The sequence below is a fragment of the Podarcis muralis genome, chromosome 14, assembly GCF_964188315.1.
Source record: "Podarcis muralis chromosome 14, rPodMur119.hap1.1, whole genome shotgun sequence".
NCBI lineage: Eukaryota > Metazoa > Chordata > Lepidosauria > Squamata > Lacertidae > Podarcis > Podarcis muralis.
The window spans coordinates 40,836,044-40,855,213 of NC_135668.1; the positions used below are offsets into that span (position 1 = coordinate 40,836,044).

Here is a 19,170-nt window from a genome sequence, read left to right on the forward strand (position 1 = left end):
TTGTCAAATAATTTTTCCTAAGGAATTAGAAATTGCCAATTTTTATCTGCAGGAGCTTCAGAAAGATTCATTGTCGGAATGAGCTTTTTCCAGGTAGCTGTGTGTATGGTGTGGTTGCAATTGTTTTGTATGTGATTTTGTAAACTTGCATTAGTATAATATAGAGATACTATTTGGATATGTTTGGATCCGTTTGTGGTGTAAACTAACTTTGGTCTCATCCAGCAGGCTGCGTCTTAACTCCTTATGCTCATTGCCCATGTTACGGCGTTAGCAAAAGGATTGTGCTCTTTGTGATGCAATCATAAAACACAGTATATACAGAGGCTATCCTATGAAGCTGCAGTTATGATAGGTACCGTATTTTTCGCTCTATAAGATGCACCAGACCACAAGACGCACCTAGTTTTTAGAGGAGGAAAACAAGGGGAAAAAAATTCTGAATCTCAGAATCCAGAACAGCAAGAGGGATCGCTGCGCAGTGAAAGCAGCAAATCCCTCTTGCTGTTCTGGCTTCTGGGATAGCTGCGCAGCCTGCATTCGCTCCGTAAGACGCACACACATTTCCCCTTACTTTTTAGGAGGGAAAAAGAGAGTCTTATAGAGCAAAAAATACAGTAGGTAGTGTTGCCATATTTCAAACAGTGAAAATACAGACAGAAAAGTTGTTGAGCTTTCTTGGGCAAAAGTGCACTTTTTTTTTGCTGTTTTTGAGCTAATTTTTATCAAAAATCGGCAAAAACAGCACTGCCAACATGGGCTGCCATATGTCCAGATTTTACCAGACATTTGCCCGATTTCTGCCCAGACCCTGCTAGATACAGTTGGATTCCGGATATGTCTGGGAAATCCTGGACGTATGGCAACCCTGTAGATAGGCATCTTTCTAATAGTCTCATGCAAACATATGGGTGGTTGTTTTAGTAATTAGTTGCACTGAGGTCCAGCACCGAGGGCCTTTTGGTGGTTCCCTCCCTGCGAGAAGTGATGTTGCAGGGAACCAGGCAGAGGGCCTTCTCGGTAGTGGTGCCTGCCCTGTGGAACGCCCTCCCATCAGATGTCAAGGAAATAAACAGCTATCTGACTTTTAAAAGACAACTGAAGGTGGCTCTGTTTAGGGAAGTTTTTAATGTCTGGCGCTGCATTGTTTTTAATATTTGGTTGGAAGCCACCCAGAGTGGCTGGGGAAACCCAGCCAGATGGGCGGGGTATAAATAATAAATTATTATATTATTATATAGTTGGGATTTATTTATAAATAGCACTTTCCTTTCAAGTTCAATGGGACATTATATTGTAGCTTTATATCAGGACTGCTATGGGAAGGGGGAGGTGTCCCCTGCCTCTACTCCCCTCCCCCACTTTGCCAATTCTCAAGGACACAGGCCCTTCTTCTCTGCAGTTGCCACCACATTCTGCCCCCTCTCATCGCACCAGTGAAAATATGCGCCAGCCCTCGCAGCCTGATCATTGCATGTAGAAGGAATGAGTAATACATATCCAGATTGAAGGGCAGTGTCTGAACCTGAGAAATATAATTATATGCAGCTTTCATTAAGTACTGGTACAGGCTTCGGTCTTGCTTTTTTAACGTTATGGCAAATTTTGCTGGTCCGGGAAACGGAAGAATGAAACTGCTGGTCTCATCGTCAGGGGTAGAGATCTCGGAGCACAGTTGCCAGCCCAATGCCTTCGACACTGGTTGAAAGAGGGGGGGAGGGGGTTGGGTAAAAGGAAGAGAATAGTTCATCTGGTGAATGCAAGAAAGGAGAAAGGCTGTTTTTAGGAAACTGCATTGTCAACCAATCAGTCTAATAATAATAATAATAATAATAATAATAATAATAATTTTATTTATATCTCGCCCTCCCCTCTGAGGCGAAGCAGGGCTCAGAGCTGCTAACAACAATAAAAGTAACACAGTGTTCTAAAATCAATTCATTTTAAAATCAATTCAAATCAATTTAATGGCAACCATTGGGCTAGAGTTCTGTGAGGATTACCAAAGGACTGTGCCTTGGCCAAAGGCTTGGTGGAACAGCTCTGTCTTGCAGGCCCTGCGGAAAGATGTCAAGTCCCGCATTTAAATCATTTCACATTTAAATCAATTTATGTACTCTCCGATGAATATTTATCCAGCCCTAGCTCACGCAGTTCCTTCCTTTGCCACCTTTGTCATCGCTGCTCATGTGCCACCTTCAAAGTTCTGGTGCTCATCTGACACCTTCCTATGCAAAGAATTAATCCGGCTAATTTGTCATGTTCCGGTCTTCTATCAGAACATTAGAAGAGGCCCCCTGGATCAGGCCAGAGCCAATCTTGTGCAGCATCCTGGAGTGGCCAACCAAATGTCTATGGTGAGCCCACAAGCAAAACCTGAGCCCTAAAGCACTCTCTCGATTTTTGATTCCCAGTCGCTGGCCTTGAGAGGCATACTGTCTCTGACTAGGCAGGTAGAACACAGCCACAGGGTTAGCAGCTCACCCTCCATGATTCCTTTCACACTTCCATCCTGTACAGGTCTTACGGCTTTCCTGGCTTACGGTCTTCAAATAAAAACATCTTGGAGGTCCTGGGCCACAGGGCGGTTAGGCTGGCCTCAACCAGAGCCAGGGCTTTTTTGGCTGTAGCCCCGATCTGGTGGAACGCTCTGTCACAAGAGACTAGGGCCCTGCGGGACATGACATCTTTCCGCAGGGCCTGCAAGACAGAGCTGCTCCACCAGGCCTTTGGCCAAGGCACAGCCTGACCCCCTCCTTTGGTAATCCTCACTGAACTCTAGCCCAATGGTTGCCAGTAATTTGATTCTGAATTGATTTTAGAATGCTGTGTTACTTTTACTGTTGTTAGCCGCTTTGAGCCTGGCTTTGGCTGGGGAGGGCGGAATATAAATAAAAATTATTATTATTATTATTGACTTGTTTTTAATCTTCTCATATATTTTCTTACGGTTGCCTATTTCCATTCATTTTGTGCCGCTCAGGACACATTTTTTAATGGAAATAGTTGGTAGAGCATGAGACTCTTAATCTCAGGGTCGTGGGTTTGAGCCCCAAGTTGGGTAAAAGATTTCTGCATTGCAAGGGGTTGGGCTAGATGATCCTTGGGGTCCCTTCCAACTCTACAAATTTATGATTCTATTATTCAGATACTGCTCTAGCCACAAAAACGAAGTTGGACTAGATGATCCTCGTGGTCCCTTTCAACTCTGTGCTTTCTAAACTGCATTCATCTCAGATGTCAGTTTGCCGTAAATCTGTATTCATTATTCCTCATACACACTCTCTACTGCTAACCCTTGTTTGCAGAATTTTGATTTTCTGCAGGCAAAATTTGGGGGGACATTTAACTCCTGAAGGAACATGCTCCCAACAATAGTTAAGAGCAAGGTGACAACTGGTTGCTATATATTAGACGTAAATGATAAAAACTTACCTTCCTCACTTGTGCATGATCTAGTGTCGCTACGGCTTGGGAACCCATGAGCAGTTTCCATTCCATCCACCGTCATTGCATACAGTTCAGAGCTGTAATAAAGAAGCACAGACAGTATAATTCAATCCAAGGAAGACAACATCATGTCATTTTTGATTTTTTTTTTACAATGGATTTAAGGAAGGAACAAGAGTTCAGAGGTAGGGCATATGATTTATATGCAAAAGATCTCAGATTTGATCTTTGGCATCCCCAGTTTTAAGAAAACCTAATTTGAAAACAAGAATGGGAAAGAGTGAACTAGGATGGTGGTAGCATTATGGTTGCACTCGTGGAATCTCTAAGCCAGCACTTGGAGTGAAGACCAGAAACATGTTGCATCAGGGCATCCATTAATTAATTTTCCAAAGTTTTCTAGCCTTCACTGGGGGGGAAACCATACAGAACTCAACTGCAGATATTTGCATAAAAAGCATTTAAGAAAACTATCATTCAGATCCTAGAATATGAGGACATGGCTGTTACCGGTGGACTTTACCTGAAATAAACCATCTCCATAGATTCTTCGGGAGTGTTCAGAAAAACCTTAACCTCTTTCCCCTTTTTCACTTGGATCCCTCCATCAAGGCTGGCTGAGGACCTTAATCCAGTTGACCAGCTCAAGCCAGTTTTCCCCAGAGTTCCCACAGTTCCCATTTGGGCAGAAATCTGAAAGACAGCACTACCAAGAAGCACAGGGAGAAACAGGTTGCATGGTCAAGAGCGACATCTTTGTTTTAGGGCTGCATCTGCCTGCTATTCCCTCCTCCCAACCTGGGGGAAATCACCCCGTGAGGACTGAGTATGCTCAGCAAGCACAGTGTGCTGACAAAGTGTTGGAGATGAAAAAAGGAAGAGGAGAAATGGAACGGCGTTTCTGAGACCCTGAAGAGAAGCACTCCATGCTGCAGGGCCCCACTTCTAATGTATTTTAGCAGAATGGATAGAGTTTGCTCCTTGGTTGTGAGAACAGGGGTGTTTTCATCTGCGAAATCCTAGATGGTATGCTGGTGGACTACCTCTGTAAAAAGTTATGGCATTGGTTGGTAGGATCAGGTTCAAGGTGCTGGTTTTAACTTTTAAAGCCCTATACGGCCTAGGACCCTTGTACCTACAGGACCGCCTCTCCTGGTATGTCCCAGGGAGGACCTTACGGTCTTCAAACAAAAACATCTTGGAGATCCCGGGGCACAGGGGGGTTAGGCTGGCCTCAACCAGAGCGAGGGATTTTTCAGCTGTGGCCCCGATCTGGTGGAACGCTCTGTCACAAGAGACTAGGGCCCTGTAGGACATGACATCTTTCCGCAGGGCCTGCAAGACAGAGCTGTTCCAGCAGGCCTTTGGCCAAGGCACAGTCTGACCCCCTCCTTTGGTAATCCTCACAGAACTCTAGCCCAATGGTTGCCATGAATTTGATTTTGAATTGATTTTAAAATGAATTGATTTTAGAATGTTGTGTTACTTTTATTGTTGTTAGCTGCTCTGATCCTGGCTTCGGCTGGGGAGGGTGAGATATAAATAAATTATTATTATTATTATTATTACTACTACTACTACTACTACTACTACTACTACTACTACTACCAGATTCTGCCTCTGGACATTACCAAAGTCAGCCATGTATATCAACAGGTAAAATCAAGCGTCAGGGACTGGCTGGAGGCAGAGGAGTAGTGAGAGGCACCAGCTGGGGAAACCCCCAAGGGAACCCCCGAAGGAAAAAGGCTGGGAGCCAGGGGATTGGTGGTGGGATGACGATGAGTGGTCAAAGGGAGAAGAGGGAGCAGGCTGGGAGGAGGATGTGTTGGAAGCAGAAGAGGTAACAGGGCTTAGTAAGCAGGAAGAGGCTTTGGCAGAGAGCAGTCCAGAATCAGAGGCGGAAGCAAAGGCTGGAGAGGAAGAGGGCCAAGAGGCAGTGATGAGGCAGGCTGCTGAAGAAGCCAGGGGGTCTTGCTCTCCTGCTGTGACCAGCTACCTTCCCCCCTCATCTTCCAGGACCAGAAGAGGCATGAAGAGGGAGGAGCAGAGACAGACAAGGCAACGGAATCTCAGATTGCTTGAGAGGGACCCGCAGGAGGAGGAGACTTAGGGAAATGTGGGAGGGTAGGGGCCTTCAGTCTCTACTTACAGAGGTGAGATCTACCCTAGGGGATGAGTCGCTTTGCTCATGAGGCCTGGCCTCCTGAGCTGTCTTGTTTCTTTGAATGAAGAGTTAACTTCACAGGTGTTGTTTGCGTTATGGCTGCCTGCCCCTGAAACCCACTCCTGGCATCAAGACAGAGGAAATCAAAGTGGTTCCCTAGCCTTTTACAGAGCTTGCTCACGAGTCTGCTTCAAAAGCTCCATGCAAAAGTGAGTGAGTGAGTGAGAGAGAGAGAGAGAGAGAGAGAGAGCGCTTTAAAGGCAGGTGTATACCTTGGCTTGATATAGCCATTGACGAAAAAATTGCTCCGTTGTCTAAAGTCCATATTGCCTTGGATTGCGGCACTGACTGCTGCTGAGGCATTTAAAGCCAGGAGGACAGGCAAACCCGAGATTGCTGGGAACAGCAGTTCCTCTGTGGCCAAACTCAACCTCTTATTGAACTGGACTTCTTGACCCTGTTGGAAATGGTTACATAAAAACATAAAATGGTAGTGCAATAATATCCACGATGGCTAAGCACTTGTTTGTTGGCACAATTACCATCGCCAGTGCTGGCACCGTACAACAGCAAGCCAACAAATGCTTTGGGCCCTATGGGACTATAGTTACATAGACCAGGTGTAGGCAAACTCAGCCCTCCAGATGTTTTGGGACTACAACTCCCATCATCCCTAGCTAACAGGACCAGTGGTCAGGGATGATGGGAGTTGTAGTCCCAAAACATCTGGAGGGCCGAGTTTGCCTATGCCTGACACACATTTATCGCTCACCTTTCCTTCAAGGCAGCATGCATGGCTCTTCAACTAGTGGTGCTGTCAGAGCAGGATATGGGGGCAGATGTCCAGGACCCACACAGCAACATGGCAGGTAGGTTCCCAAATGCAGCAAGGGGGCTTATTACATTCTGACACAATCTAAAGAGCCCCTCCCCACCAAAAGACCATCAAGTCCAGAATATAAAGTTACCTAACCATGTGCTCTGTCCCCCTCTCATTGTGTTTTTAAAACTATCCTGTGAGGTTGGCTAGACAGAGAGTATGACTGGCCCAGTTCCACTGAACGTCAAGGCTGAGTGGGGATTCAAATCTGGGCTTTCCTGTTTCCAGTATGGACACTCAAACCCAGGTTCGCATAACCTCTTGCCCTCCAGTTGTTATTGGGCTTCAGTTCCCACCATCTCTGACAGAAGCACTGGTTCCAGGGGGCTGAGGCACTGTGGGCCCCCTCAGTAGGTATTTTTTAGGGGGCCTGGTCTCCCAATTGTTGGAGCAACATCAGGACGTTGTGTGACACCATGTGTGCAACATTGCAATGTTGCACAATGTGACGTTGGGTCACCTCAATGTGCTTCAGAAAATGGCGCCTCTGGTCTCTGAGCATAGGCTATGCTGGATGGAGCTGAAGTCAAACATCAATGAAAGCACCAGGCCCCACCGGCCTGCTGTGACCATTCATGATTCCCTTACCTTTAGCAGTTTTACCACTAGTTCCACAAGGTTCAGGTAATAGAGTTTTGCTTGACTTCTCAGATCCACGCAGTCCAAAACAGCAAGCTCATTCCCAAAGACTTTTATGCTCAGACTACATTTTGGTTTCTTCTTCTTTCCCATCCTTTTGGTGAACTGATGCAGAAGGAAAGAGAAAAGGGGATGGGGAGTGGTGCGTGTGAAGCAGCGACATCAAATAGTGGTAGAAAGTAATTCTGAAACAAACCCCCAAAGTGATCTATTGTTAAAAAGGGATAATAATGCGTATGCAAAGTGCCAGAGATCTCAGAATGAGGACTCCATGTCAGGGATGAGCCAAAGGCAACTATCAGGAGGGAGCAAGGAACTGGGACTAAAGAATAAGCTAAACCAGTTTAGGAAACTGTCATTACTCAGGAAGAGCCCCTGCTACCTTTTATTGCCTCAGTCCAAGAACGACTCAGAGGACTCCAGCTCAGAAGGCCTACAACCAGAGTCTCCCTTGTTTTCTCAGAGTAAACAACTGCTAAATCAGCCTGTGGCCTTTTATATGAAGAACTTCCTCTCTACAAGGGCAGAACAAGCCCTGGAGACAAAGCTAAGAAGGCTCAGTCTGAGAAGGAGTGTTGCTGAAGCAATATCTGAAGCATACTCCCATAACGTCCAACCAACCCCAAAAAGTGCTCACTAATGGTTCCTTGTCATCGAAAAAGGTGACAAGTGAGATGCCACAGGGTTCTGTTCTGGGCCTGGTGTTATTCAACGTCTTTATAAACGACCTGGGTGAAGGAATTGAGGGGCTGCTCATCAAATTTACAGAGGACACCAAACTGGGAAGGGTAGCTAATGCTGCAGAAGACAGAATTGGGATTCAAGATGACCTTAACAGATTGGAGAGCTGGACCCAAGCTAACAAAATGAATTTCAATAGGGACAAATGTAAGGTTCTGCACTTAGGCAGGAATAACCAGCAGCACAAAAATAAGATGGGGGACGCCTGGCTTGCCAGTAGTACATGTGAAAAGGATCTAGGGATCTCAGCAGAGCGCAAGCTTAACATGAGTCAACAGTGTGATGCAGCAGAGGAAATATAGGTAATGCTGTTCTAGGCTGCATCAACAGAAGTATAGTGTCCAGATCAAGGGAAGTAATAGCACCACTCTAGTCTGCCTTGGTTAGACCCCATCTCAAGTACTGTGTCCAGTTCTGGGCACCATAATTTAAGAAGCATATGGACAAGCTGGAATGTGTGCAGAGGACGACGACCAAGATGGAACCAAGCCTTATGAGGAATGGTTGAGGGAGTTGGGTACATTTAGCCTGGAAAAAGAGGAGATTGAGAGGAGATATGATAGCCATCTTGAAATATCTAAAGGACTGTCCCATGGAAGATGGAGCAAGCTTGTTTTCTCCTGCTCTGGAGGGTAGGACTCAACCAAATGGCTTCAAGTTGCAAGAAAGGAGATTCCGATTCAACATCAGCAAGGACTTGCTGACAGGAAGAGCTGTTTGACATTGGAACGGACTCCCTTGGAAGGTGGTAGACTTTTCATTCTTGGGGGTTTCTAGGCAGAGGTTGGATGGCCATCTGTTATGGATATTTTAGCAAAGATTCCTGCATTTCAGGGAGATGGACTAGATCAGTGTTTCCCAACCTTGGGCCTCCAGCTGTTTTTGGACTACAACTCCCATCATCCCTAGCTAGCAAGACCAGTGGTCAGGGATGATGGGAATTGTAGTTCAAAAACAGTTGGAGGCCCAAGGTTGGGAAACACTGGACTAGATGACCCTTGGGATCCCTTTCAACTCTACACTTCTATGATTCTATGAATGTATTCAGCCCAAACTGTCCAAGGAGCTGTCCAAGGTGCCCCCATTTCTATTGATGTTAGCATTTGCAATAAAACACTATGGAACATCTTATTATTATTATTATTATTATTATTATTATTATTGCCTTCCTCTGACTCAGAGGACTCCAGCTCAAAAAACCTGAGTGCAACCAGAATCTCTCTCACTGTCCAAACAAACAGTTGCTACACCAGGCTGGATCCCTTTAAATGAAGAGCTTCCTCTCTGCAAAAATGGATCTAGCCAAGAACACAGAACTGCAGCTTTTATTTAAGGCTCAGACTGAGAATGTCTGTTGCTGAAGCAATATTTGAACTTAGAATATGTTCAATTTGAATCTTCTGTGGAGATGTCCGAGGTATCATTGTTTCTACTGAGGTTAGCACTCACAACAGAACACTATGGATTCCACATATTAAGTTACCTTTTTGGCTAACTCACTCATCTTATTGTACTGCCCATTTGGGCACTTCTGCTTCTCCTTCCTTGCGCTGGGCTTTCTTTCTTTAGAAGATGGATCATTTCTCTCAAATGTTGGTTTATTCAGAGAAGCCTTACGTCCCGTCTCAATGGGAGGTTCTGCCTTGTGGAATCTCCCTTTGGCATCTTCAGCTGGATGGAGGCCAAATAACTTTTGCACGATATCTTCCATGTTCCCTAACCGTATGGCAATCTAAGAAATGACAGGCGGTATTTAGGAGGCCATTGATAAGAACACCCCTGCACATTAGCACAAAAGGAAATGCAGGATAGCTTACTGGGTGATCCTGGTCCAATTATTTCTCTCCTAATACAGGCAACCCGCTTTTTGTGCGAGGGTTGCATTCTGGGCATTTGCACATGTCGGTGGAGTGCGCATAAGACCGCCCTGCCCTGTTACACCCCATTATGTCCTGCCCCTGTTACACCCTCTTCTGGGTCCAAAATGAACCACGCATCAGTGGTCCCACATCAACTGAACATGTGCAAAATGGTCGCTGCCTGTACATATTTTCCTAAGGGTGTTGTCATGCTGCAGTTCATGTGGTCAACAACAGATGGTGCTACAAATTACACTGGGATTACAAACTGGGCTCTCACAGCTGCTGGGCCATCACAGCAGCACTGGATGGCTGGGAGGGGGGAAATGGAGATGTTTAAACAGATGAATTTTCCTTTTTGACCAACCACTTATTTGCTAATGTTTTAAATTCTGTTTTATGTATAATTGTCTGGTTTTATTTATATTCGGATATATTTTATGGAAGTGCAAATTGTGAACATTTAAATCTGTCAATAAAAACAAACTATAAACAAATCCTATTCACGCAAACTGCTCACAGAATTTAGCCATCAGTATGTTTCAGAGGGGAACTTGCCTCCAGGAGATTGATAGCCCGTCCCAGTGCATGGATGGTCAAATTCATTGCTATTGAGCGTGGGATGAAAGATGCTGGTGAAAAGATGAGCTGGGCCTCGATGTTTGTGCTTGCAGCTGCTGCAAAGTGAAAATGTTAAGATACCTGGTCAAAAGCTTTGTCACAGTTTGGTTGAGGTGGTTGGCTGTACCCACGGGCTGTCCCACTACAAGGCTGCAGAGTGCCTTTTCTTTTCTTCATTTGCTGGCTTGGGATAGCTCAGTTGGTAGAGCATGAGACTCTTAATCTCAAGGTCGTGGGTTTGAGCCCCAAGTTGGGTGAAAGATTCCTGCATTGCAGGGGGTTGGGACTACATGACCCTTGGGGTCTCTTCCAACTCTACAACTCTATGATTCTATTATTCAGATGCTGCTCTAGCCACAAAAGCAAAGTTGTGCAAAAATGTTCTAACATGTGTAATCACAGTCCGTCAGTAAAGCAGAATAAGTGCTATGTGAGCTAAATCTTAGGGCAAACAACTATTCCAGTTAAGCTGCTGAAATATTGCTTTGAGCTTTTTGTAATTTATCACTATGTTTGAGGAAGTTAATAATTGTTTTCTGTGTGACATTTACTGTACAAATAAAATAAAATTGTCCAGTAGCACCTTAGAGACCAACTAAGTTTGTTCTTGGTATAAGCTTTTGAGTGCATGCACACTTCTTCAGATACAAAGAAGTTCCCTGCAGCTCTCTCTATTGGACAAACAGGCCAAACCCTACGCCAAAGGATAAATGGACCCAAATCTTACATCAGGAATCACAAAACAGAGAAGCCAGTAGGAGAACAGTCTCCCAGGACATTCAACACAGGATCTCAAAGCAGCTGTCTTATTAGAAAAGAATCTCAGAAACAGACTTGAAAGAGAAGTTGCTGAATTACAACTTACTACTAACGCAGGTGGCACTGTAGTGTAAACCACAGAGTCTAGGGCTTGCCGATCAGAAGGTCGGCGGTTCAAATCCCTGCGATGGGGTGAGCTCCCGTTGCTCAGTCCCAGCTCCTGCCAACCTAGCAGTTCGAAAGCATGTCAAAGTGCAAGTAGATAAATAGGTACCGCTCCGGCGGGAAGGTAAACGACATTTCCATGTGCTGCTCTGGTTCGCCAGAAGCGGCTTAGTCATGCTGGCCACATGACCTGGAAGCTCCCTCAGCCAAGAAAGCGAGATGAGCGCCGCAACCCCAGAGTCGTCCGTGACTAGACCTAATGATCAGGGGTCCCTTTACCTTTACTAAACTGAAAACTATGGAGAGACCTTGTCTGACTAGAGATATTGGATTCTTGTCTCATTGCATATGCTAAAGCTATTTTTGGTCATCTGCATAATATCCCTTGCTTTTTCCTGTAGGGCTAATTGCAGTCGTTAACAGTCAACAGGTTTACCATACCCATTGAGCCATCACCCATCTCCTACTACCCTTCTGAGAAAACCCCACCCCACCCTCCCACTATGTATAAAGGTCTGCTGACTTCTGTTTCAGTGTATCTGAAGAAGTGCGCATGCACACGAAAACTTTTACCCATAACAAACCTAGCTGGTCTCTAAGGTGCTACTGGGCAATTTGTTTTATTCATTTCGACTGCGTCAGACCAACACGGTTACCTACCTGAATCAAATATTATACACTTTGTTTCATGCTCAGAAGATTCGTTGTCACAAACATGTTAAGGGACCTCTCCCTGGCGCACTTTTGAATAAAGAGGAGCTTCAGGTATGTGATGCAAAAAAAAAAAAAAGTCTTGCGGTTTGATTTCCACAACACTTTGTACAGGGAAAGCCAGAGGTTTTCTACATAGATTCAGAAGCAAGAATTGGCAGGTGGGTCACTGTGTCTTACTGGGAGAGAGACAGGGAGCACTGGTTCGGCTTTATCAGTGCACCTGCAACACACTGATCTCTCCACTGCTTTGTCCCTTCCCCTCCTGGTAAAGGTACCCCTGCCCATACGGGCCAGTCGTGTCCAACTCTAGGGTTGTGCGCCCATCTCACTTAAGAGGCCGGGGGCCAGCGCTGTCCGGAGACACTTCCGGGTCACATGGCCAGTGTGACGAAGCTGCTCTGGTGAGCCAGCACCAGCGCAGGACACAGAAACGCCGTTTACCTTCCCGCTATAAAGCGGTACCTATTTATCTACTTGCACTTAGGGGTGCTTTCGAACTGCTAGGTGGGCAGGAGCTGGGACCGAAAGACGGGAGCTCACCCCGCCGCGGGGATTCGAACTGCTGACCATACGATCAGCAAGTCCTAGGCACTGAGGTTTTACCCACAGCGCCACCCGCGTCCCTTCCCCTCCTGGTAAAGGTAAAGGTACCCCTGCCCATACGGGCCAGTCTTGACAGACTCTAGGGTTGTGCGCCCATCTCACTCTATAGGCCGGGGGCCAGCGCTGTCCGCAGACACTTCCGGGTCACGTGGCCAGCGTGACAAGCTGCATCTGGCGAGCCAGCACAGCACACGGAACACTGTTTACCTTCCCGCTAGTAAGCGGTCCCTATTTATCTACTTGCACCCGGGGGTGCTTTTGAACTGCTAGGTTGGCAGGCGCTGGGACCAAGCGACAGGAGCGCACCCCACCGCGGGGATTCGAACCGCCGACCTTTCGATCGGCAAGTCCTAGGCGCTGGGGCTTTAACCCACAGCGCCACCCGCGTCCCTCCCCTCCTGGTAGGTAGAAGCAACTCACCTGCCAGGGAGCCAGCGAAGCAGCTCTGCCTCACCTGTCAGCTTCTTCCAGGACACATTCCAGCCTTGCAGTCAATGAGGGTTTGGGGTGGGGCTGTTGCATAGCTGTCAACTTTTCCCTTTTCTTGCAAGGAATCCTATTCGGAATAAGGGAATTTCCCTTAAAGAAAGGGAAACGTTGACAGCTATGGGCTGTTGAGGGGCACAGCCTGGAGGCACTAGAATTCGGAAAAAAGTTAGGCCAACCCACCTGCTTGTTTTCATTGTGGAGGGATTTATTTTGTATCCTAATGGGTCTTGGGGTTGAGCTGAACTGTTCAGCTCAGTGATGAGGTTGTTGGCCAACAAAAGAACTTGCTTAAGTGATCAAATCTGCCAAACAAGTCTGGCTTTGTTACTTATAAGGGCTGGCCAAGTACAGGCCATTTGTTGCCATAGGAGCTAATGGTTGGAGACCCTTCTGGGAAAAGAACACTTTTTGAGGAGGAAGAAAGTAATCCCCCTTTGGGGAAGGAGGATTACGTCCCCCCTTCCATCCTCCCAGCCTATAGAGAGGGCTAATATAGGTTTATGTGTGAGCAGAGGCTTCGTATAAGAAAAAAACAACAACACAGAGATTGAGCTGAGATGAAAAGGACTGAGTTGCTCTCTGTCAGGAACTGAAAATGCTGGTAGTTCCCATTGATACCTAATGAGGAGCAGTGAAGAAGTGTCTATATTGCAGAACTCTGGGAAGTTTCTGGTTACTTCACTGAAAGGGAAAAAATAAGAGGAATCTTTGGGGTGGGGGAAGCTATGACTGTTTGAAGTGGTATACCACTTATTTAAATGTATAGTGCTGTGCCCTTATGTTTGATCTAAGAATATACTGTGCTGATCTACAACAGTGGGCACCCATATATATATATATATATATATATATATATATATATATATATATATATGCAGGTTTTGGTGTCCTCGGGTGTCTTCCCGTGTAAAAGTTGGGGTGTCTAGGCGACGTTTCGACGAGGTCTCACTCGTCATCTTCAGGCTGGTGCTTTCGGCTTCTTGTTACTGGAACAGAGCTCTGTTCCAGTAACAAGAAGCCGAAAGCACCAGCCTGAAGATGACGAGTGAGACCTCGTCGAAACGTCGCCTAGACACCCCAACTTTTACACGGGAAGACACCCGAGGACACCAAAACCTGCATACCTATACCCGTGAAAATCTACGAAAGCATATATATATATATATATATATATATATATATATAAATTACAGACACCATCCAGTAGCCAAACCATGGTGGCACCTCCGGATGCTGCACCCCCCTGCAATCCCTACACAGATCTGGCTGGCACAGGCCACAAAACCACAGCTCGCCCCTATACACGAAGCCAAGCCAGAGCACAACTAAGTGCAGTACAGCCATCTTCTCAGAAAAACTCTTCACAAAGTTCAAGAGGTCAAGACACAAAGGCTCTAGCAACTAATCCACACCTAATGACCCACCTAAGTGGTACTCAGGATATCACTCAAGAAATCACTCAAGATATCCCTCAAGCAATTAAGGAACAAAAGAAGAAAAGGCACACTAGCCTGGGAACTTCCTCTCGGCCCAGAACATTGGAGGCTATACACCACACCTCCTCAACAGTATTTATAGGAACTCAAACACTGAGATCCTGCTCTGTTCCAGTAACAAGAAGCCGAAAGCACCAGCCTGAAGATGACGAGTGAGACCTCGTCGAAACGTCGCCTAGACACCCCAACTTTTACACGGGAAGACACCCGAGGACACCAAAACCTGCATACATATATATATATATATATATATTTGGGGATGATTTCTCATAAATATCTTTTTGCCCAGGCTTTCCCTGATCCTATTTGATGTATTTGTATCTGCAAATTCCTGTTTTATATGCTTTTATATTGGTTTTGGGGGACGCAGGTGGCGCTGTGGGTAAAGGCCTCAGCACCTAGGGCTTGCCGATCGAAAGGTTGGCGGTTTGAATCCCCGTGGCGGGGTGCGCTCTCGTTGCTCGGTCCCAGCGCCTGCCAACCTAGCAGTTCGAAAGCACCCCCGGGTGCAAGTAGATAAATAGGGGCCGCTTACTGGTGGGAAGGTAAACGGCGTTTCCGTGTGCTGCGCTGGCTCGCCAGATGCGGCTTTGCCACGCTGGCCATGTGACCTGGAAGTGTCTCTGGACAGCACTGGCCCCTGGCCTCTTAAGTGAGATGGGCGCACAACCCTAGAGTCTGTCAAGACTGGCCCGTACGGGCAGGGGTACCTTTATATTGGTTTTAGGTTGTACCATTAACAACAACATTGTACACTGCTTGGAAATGTTTTAAAAATATGAATGGGTTTATCAATACTCATAAATGAATGAATGCATGAGTTAAATAAATGAATGAATTAAATTAAATTTAGAAATGAGAATAATAGTGTCTGTACATTTTGCCCTATATCTTAGGTTCTATAAATGCTTGAAACCTACTATTTTTCAAAATGAAAGTAAAGGATCTGGGGGTTATCATTCATCCAAATGCTTGTGGTCTGATCTGTAAAGTTAAAATTGAAGGAGTCATTGATCACTCATTCATTGTGAAGTCCATAAGGTACAGATGGTTATAAACCTACCCGAGTGGAAGGTAACATCTGAATATGAAGAAAACTTCCATGTCTCCCCCTCAAATTCTTTGTCAATTATGTCATTTGGAAGAGAATTTTTAAGATGTTGCTTCAGCGGGTCATCTGTTTCCAGAAGTTCAGAGAGGTGACGCCAGACAAACGAACCCACTTAAAATCAAATAAGAGACAGGTGTAAACCTAAAGAACAGGTGAGGTTTGGGAAGACATAAGCAAAACCTGCAATGTCTTCTCAGATCCTAATAAGAGTTAGGAAACCAGGAAGCTGCTGAATCATTACATTGAATCCTACCATTGTTCCATCCAGCTTAGTATTGCATTGAACCTGCAACCTTCTGCATGCAAAAGCAGATACCCGACCCACTGAGCCACGGCCCTTCCCTCTCCTTTTGAAGGTTCCACTTCACCCTCCTCCAGGAAGGCCACTTCTTACACTCCCTCTTTCCATTTTTCTTCTCCAAGTGACTCTCAACATTCAATGGCTACTGGGCATGCTCAGCCCTCATTGGGCTGCTGCTTCCCCGCCGCCCAGAGGTGGGCTATTTTTAATTTTGTATTACTTTTGCAAACCTCAGAGTTACTCTGGGCATGCCCATACCTTCATTTTGTTCCTTATTAGTTCCAGCTGGACTACATATCTATTAGTACTCACCACCTGAGTTTTCTATTAGATGTAGTAATCAAGATCTGAACTTCACCATTGACCTGGAGTTCAGGGGCCAGCAGTACGAGTTGTTGTGTTCAGTGGATTACTGGATGCGTGAGGCCATCTGGGCCTCTGTCATTTTTTTCACCTCTTCCCTCTGATCTTGCACACCAAGAGCTTACCCTCTCTGCCTTCCTGCTTCTGTTGAAGCATTGCTAATTCATTTAATTATGTACAGTGGTACCTTGGTTCTTGAACTTAATCCATTCCGGGAGTCCGTTCGACTCCCGAAACCATTCGCAAATCAAGGTATGGCTTCTGATTGGCTGCAGCAGCTTCCTGAAGTCAATCAGAAGCCAAGGAAGCCGCGTTGGTTGTTCGGCTTCCGGAAAAGGTTCACAAACCGGAACACTTACTTCTGGGTTTTTGCGGCATTCAGGAGCTGATTTGTTTGGGAGCCAAGCCATTCAGGAACCAAGGTACCACTGTAGTTCCTTGTTGCTACAACTCTGAGGCAGCAAGGAGAGAGTCAGTACAAGAAGCTAGGGAGAAACAGACAGGATCCCTCACCCGAATTGCCCCTCATTTTCAATAAAGTACACAAGAAAAACCCTTCTCAGCATTCCCTAGGGTAGCTGTGGCCAGGCTGAGGCTCAATATTTCAATGGTTGCTCCTTACCTTGGCTGGACTTCTCCTCCTGCAAAGTCCATTTAACTTGGTGAAATAATTCTTCACTGGGACATTTCATGGCCATGAGATAAGAAGCTATTCTTATTTCTACATCCTCATTGTAGGCTTGATACAGACGGACTAATGTAGCATGCTAAAAAGGAAGAAAACAAAAGAAACAGTTGAGTTCCTCTTCAGTTCAGTTCCTCTTCAGGACCTTCTCTGTTCAGGACCTCAGTTCAGTTCCTTCAGTTCAGGACCTTCTCTGTGGCAGCCTCTAAGTTTGGTGAATGCTGAAGATAACAACAACAACAACAACAACAACAACAACAACAACAATTTATCACTTATACCCCACCCATCTGGCCGAGCTTCCCCAGCCACTCTGGGCGGCTTCCAATCAAGTGTTAAAAACAATACAGCATTAAATATTAAAAACTTCCCTAAACAGGGCTGCCTTCAGATGTCTTTTAAAGAGATGATAGCTACTTATTTCCTTCACATCTGAAGGGAGGGCGTTCCACAGGGCGGGCGCCACTACCGAGAAGGCCCTCTGTCTGGTTCCCTGTAACCTCACTTCTTGCAATGAGGGAACTGCCAGAAGGCCCTCGGTGCTGGATCTCAGGCTGAACGATGGAGGTGGAGACCTCTTTACCTTGGCCTTTGACACCTGAGAGGTGTGCATTTTAGGACCCGCCTACCACCATCCCTTTTGACTTGCTGCCCCAACCTGGTTCTCAGCTGCATTGCATACATCTTATTTTACCATGATACAGAGGCCAAAAATAGCACAGGAAAGCCAACCGCATGCCACCTACATTGGCTGCACAAGGAACACGTCGGAAGGCTTCTATGGCAGCCAGTCGGATTTCTGTAGGGTTGCTTTTCAGCATCGCACAGGAACTCAGGACGGGCACAAGACGTGCTGCTGCAAGTCCTGCATTTCCAATTGCTTTCAAAATTAGTTCCACCTGAAAATTCAAAATGAAGTTGAAATAAAGTGCCTTCTCTTTAAAATCATTTATATCGCCCTCTCCCCCCCTAAGCAGATCAGAACGGTGCACAGCTAAAATTGTTATGGTAAACCACGGGTTCCCCAATTTCTATTAGCTGCAGTTTAATTGTACACCTGAACCCTAAACTGTGTCTAATCTTGCCTACAGTTTATTGAAACAAGCCAGCTTCATAAACCGTGGTTTGAAGTTGGCTTCTTTCCAGCAAACCATGGTTAAAATTAACCAGAATTTGTTGGGTTTGGATGATGCTGGAAGCAGCAGTTAAGAATGCAAGGGGAAACCTTGAAAGTCCTCGGGACAGAGATGCTGGAGGATGAGCGGAAGAAGGAACAACATGAGCCCTGTAGGAGGCCATGGCTTATCATGGCTGCTATCCAAAACTGAACTTCAAAATCTGAATATTCATCTATTTTCAATAGGTGACATTTCAGTTCAACTAAAGGCTGAACAAGACATGCTGATACAGTGAAAACAGAAGTTCTTTCAAGTTGCCTCGGAACCACCTACCTGGCTGATACCTACTGACTCATGCAAGGTACATTTTCTTCCCAGGTATCCCTCCAGAATCTGCATAAAGCCCCCAACGGCAGGCTCATGGTCACAGTCATTTCTTGTGGAACAGAAGTGATTTACCAGGGCAGTTATTCCTAAAAAGGCACTCTGTCTCCTTCGTGGTGACTGTAGCAGAGGCTGGAAATACGTATAAACACAGGTTTGTGATTACAGTAAATCAGGGATGGGCAGACTTCAGGCTTGTGAAATCTACTTTAATTCAAAACTCAGGGTCCACTGACTGGAGCCAGCTATGAAATAATGGCTCAGGGAACCATCAGTAGAATGAAGGAAGATTCACACCTAGCTCAAGAATTTCATTATGGAAGAAGTACTCAGGTCCACTGTCCCATCACACAATATCCACTCCTGTTTTCTCCCCAGACCTGTCTTCATCTCAGCAGCTGAATCTGTTATTGCTATTAAGTAATTGGGAGTGAGAACCTACAGTATTGGCGACCCATCGCAAATCACCCAGACTACATGGCTAAAGCTGTCCTTTTTGGTATTCTCTCCACTTCTCATTTTTCAAAGATTGAGAGTTCAGTTCCCCACATTTCCACAGCAGTTTGTACGTTAAAAAAAAAATTCTCATGGAAATTCATCAGTGTTTTAGTGCAAATTTCTCATA

The 19,170-nt window shown here is 45.7% G+C and overlaps 1 protein-coding gene across 5 annotated transcripts in view; it reads right to left on the reverse strand.

Moving 5' to 3' along the window:
- LOC114584447 (uncharacterized) overlaps positions 1-19,170 on the reverse strand; it is a 113,500-nt gene that overhangs the window by 66,566 nt on the left and 27,764 nt on the right. For 4 of the 5 annotated variants that reach the window (XR_013390576.1, XM_028706335.2, XM_077918495.1 and 1 more), the window contains exons 11-21: positions 18,495-18,677; positions 17,790-17,942; positions 16,981-17,125; positions 15,647-15,805; positions 10,295-10,413; positions 9,361-9,609; positions 7,086-7,241; positions 5,890-6,074; positions 3,974-4,156; positions 3,436-3,527; positions 1,526-1,698 (exon numbers count right to left, since the gene is read on the reverse strand). Coding sequence is in view for 4 of the 5 variants with exons in the window: in XM_028706335.2 (XP_028562168.2) it covers positions 1,526-1,698; positions 3,436-3,527; positions 3,974-4,156; positions 5,890-6,074; positions 7,086-7,241; positions 9,361-9,609; positions 10,295-10,413; positions 15,647-15,805; positions 16,981-17,125; positions 17,790-17,942; positions 18,495-18,677 (1,797 nt within the window). In the remaining variant the exon portion in view is untranslated. The remainder of the gene's footprint in view (positions 1-1,525; positions 1,699-3,435; positions 3,528-3,973; positions 4,157-5,889; positions 6,075-7,085; positions 7,242-9,360; positions 9,610-10,294; positions 10,414-15,646; positions 15,806-16,980; positions 17,126-17,789; positions 17,943-18,494; positions 18,678-19,170) is intronic. The other variant, XM_077918494.1, reaches the window with a different exon arrangement.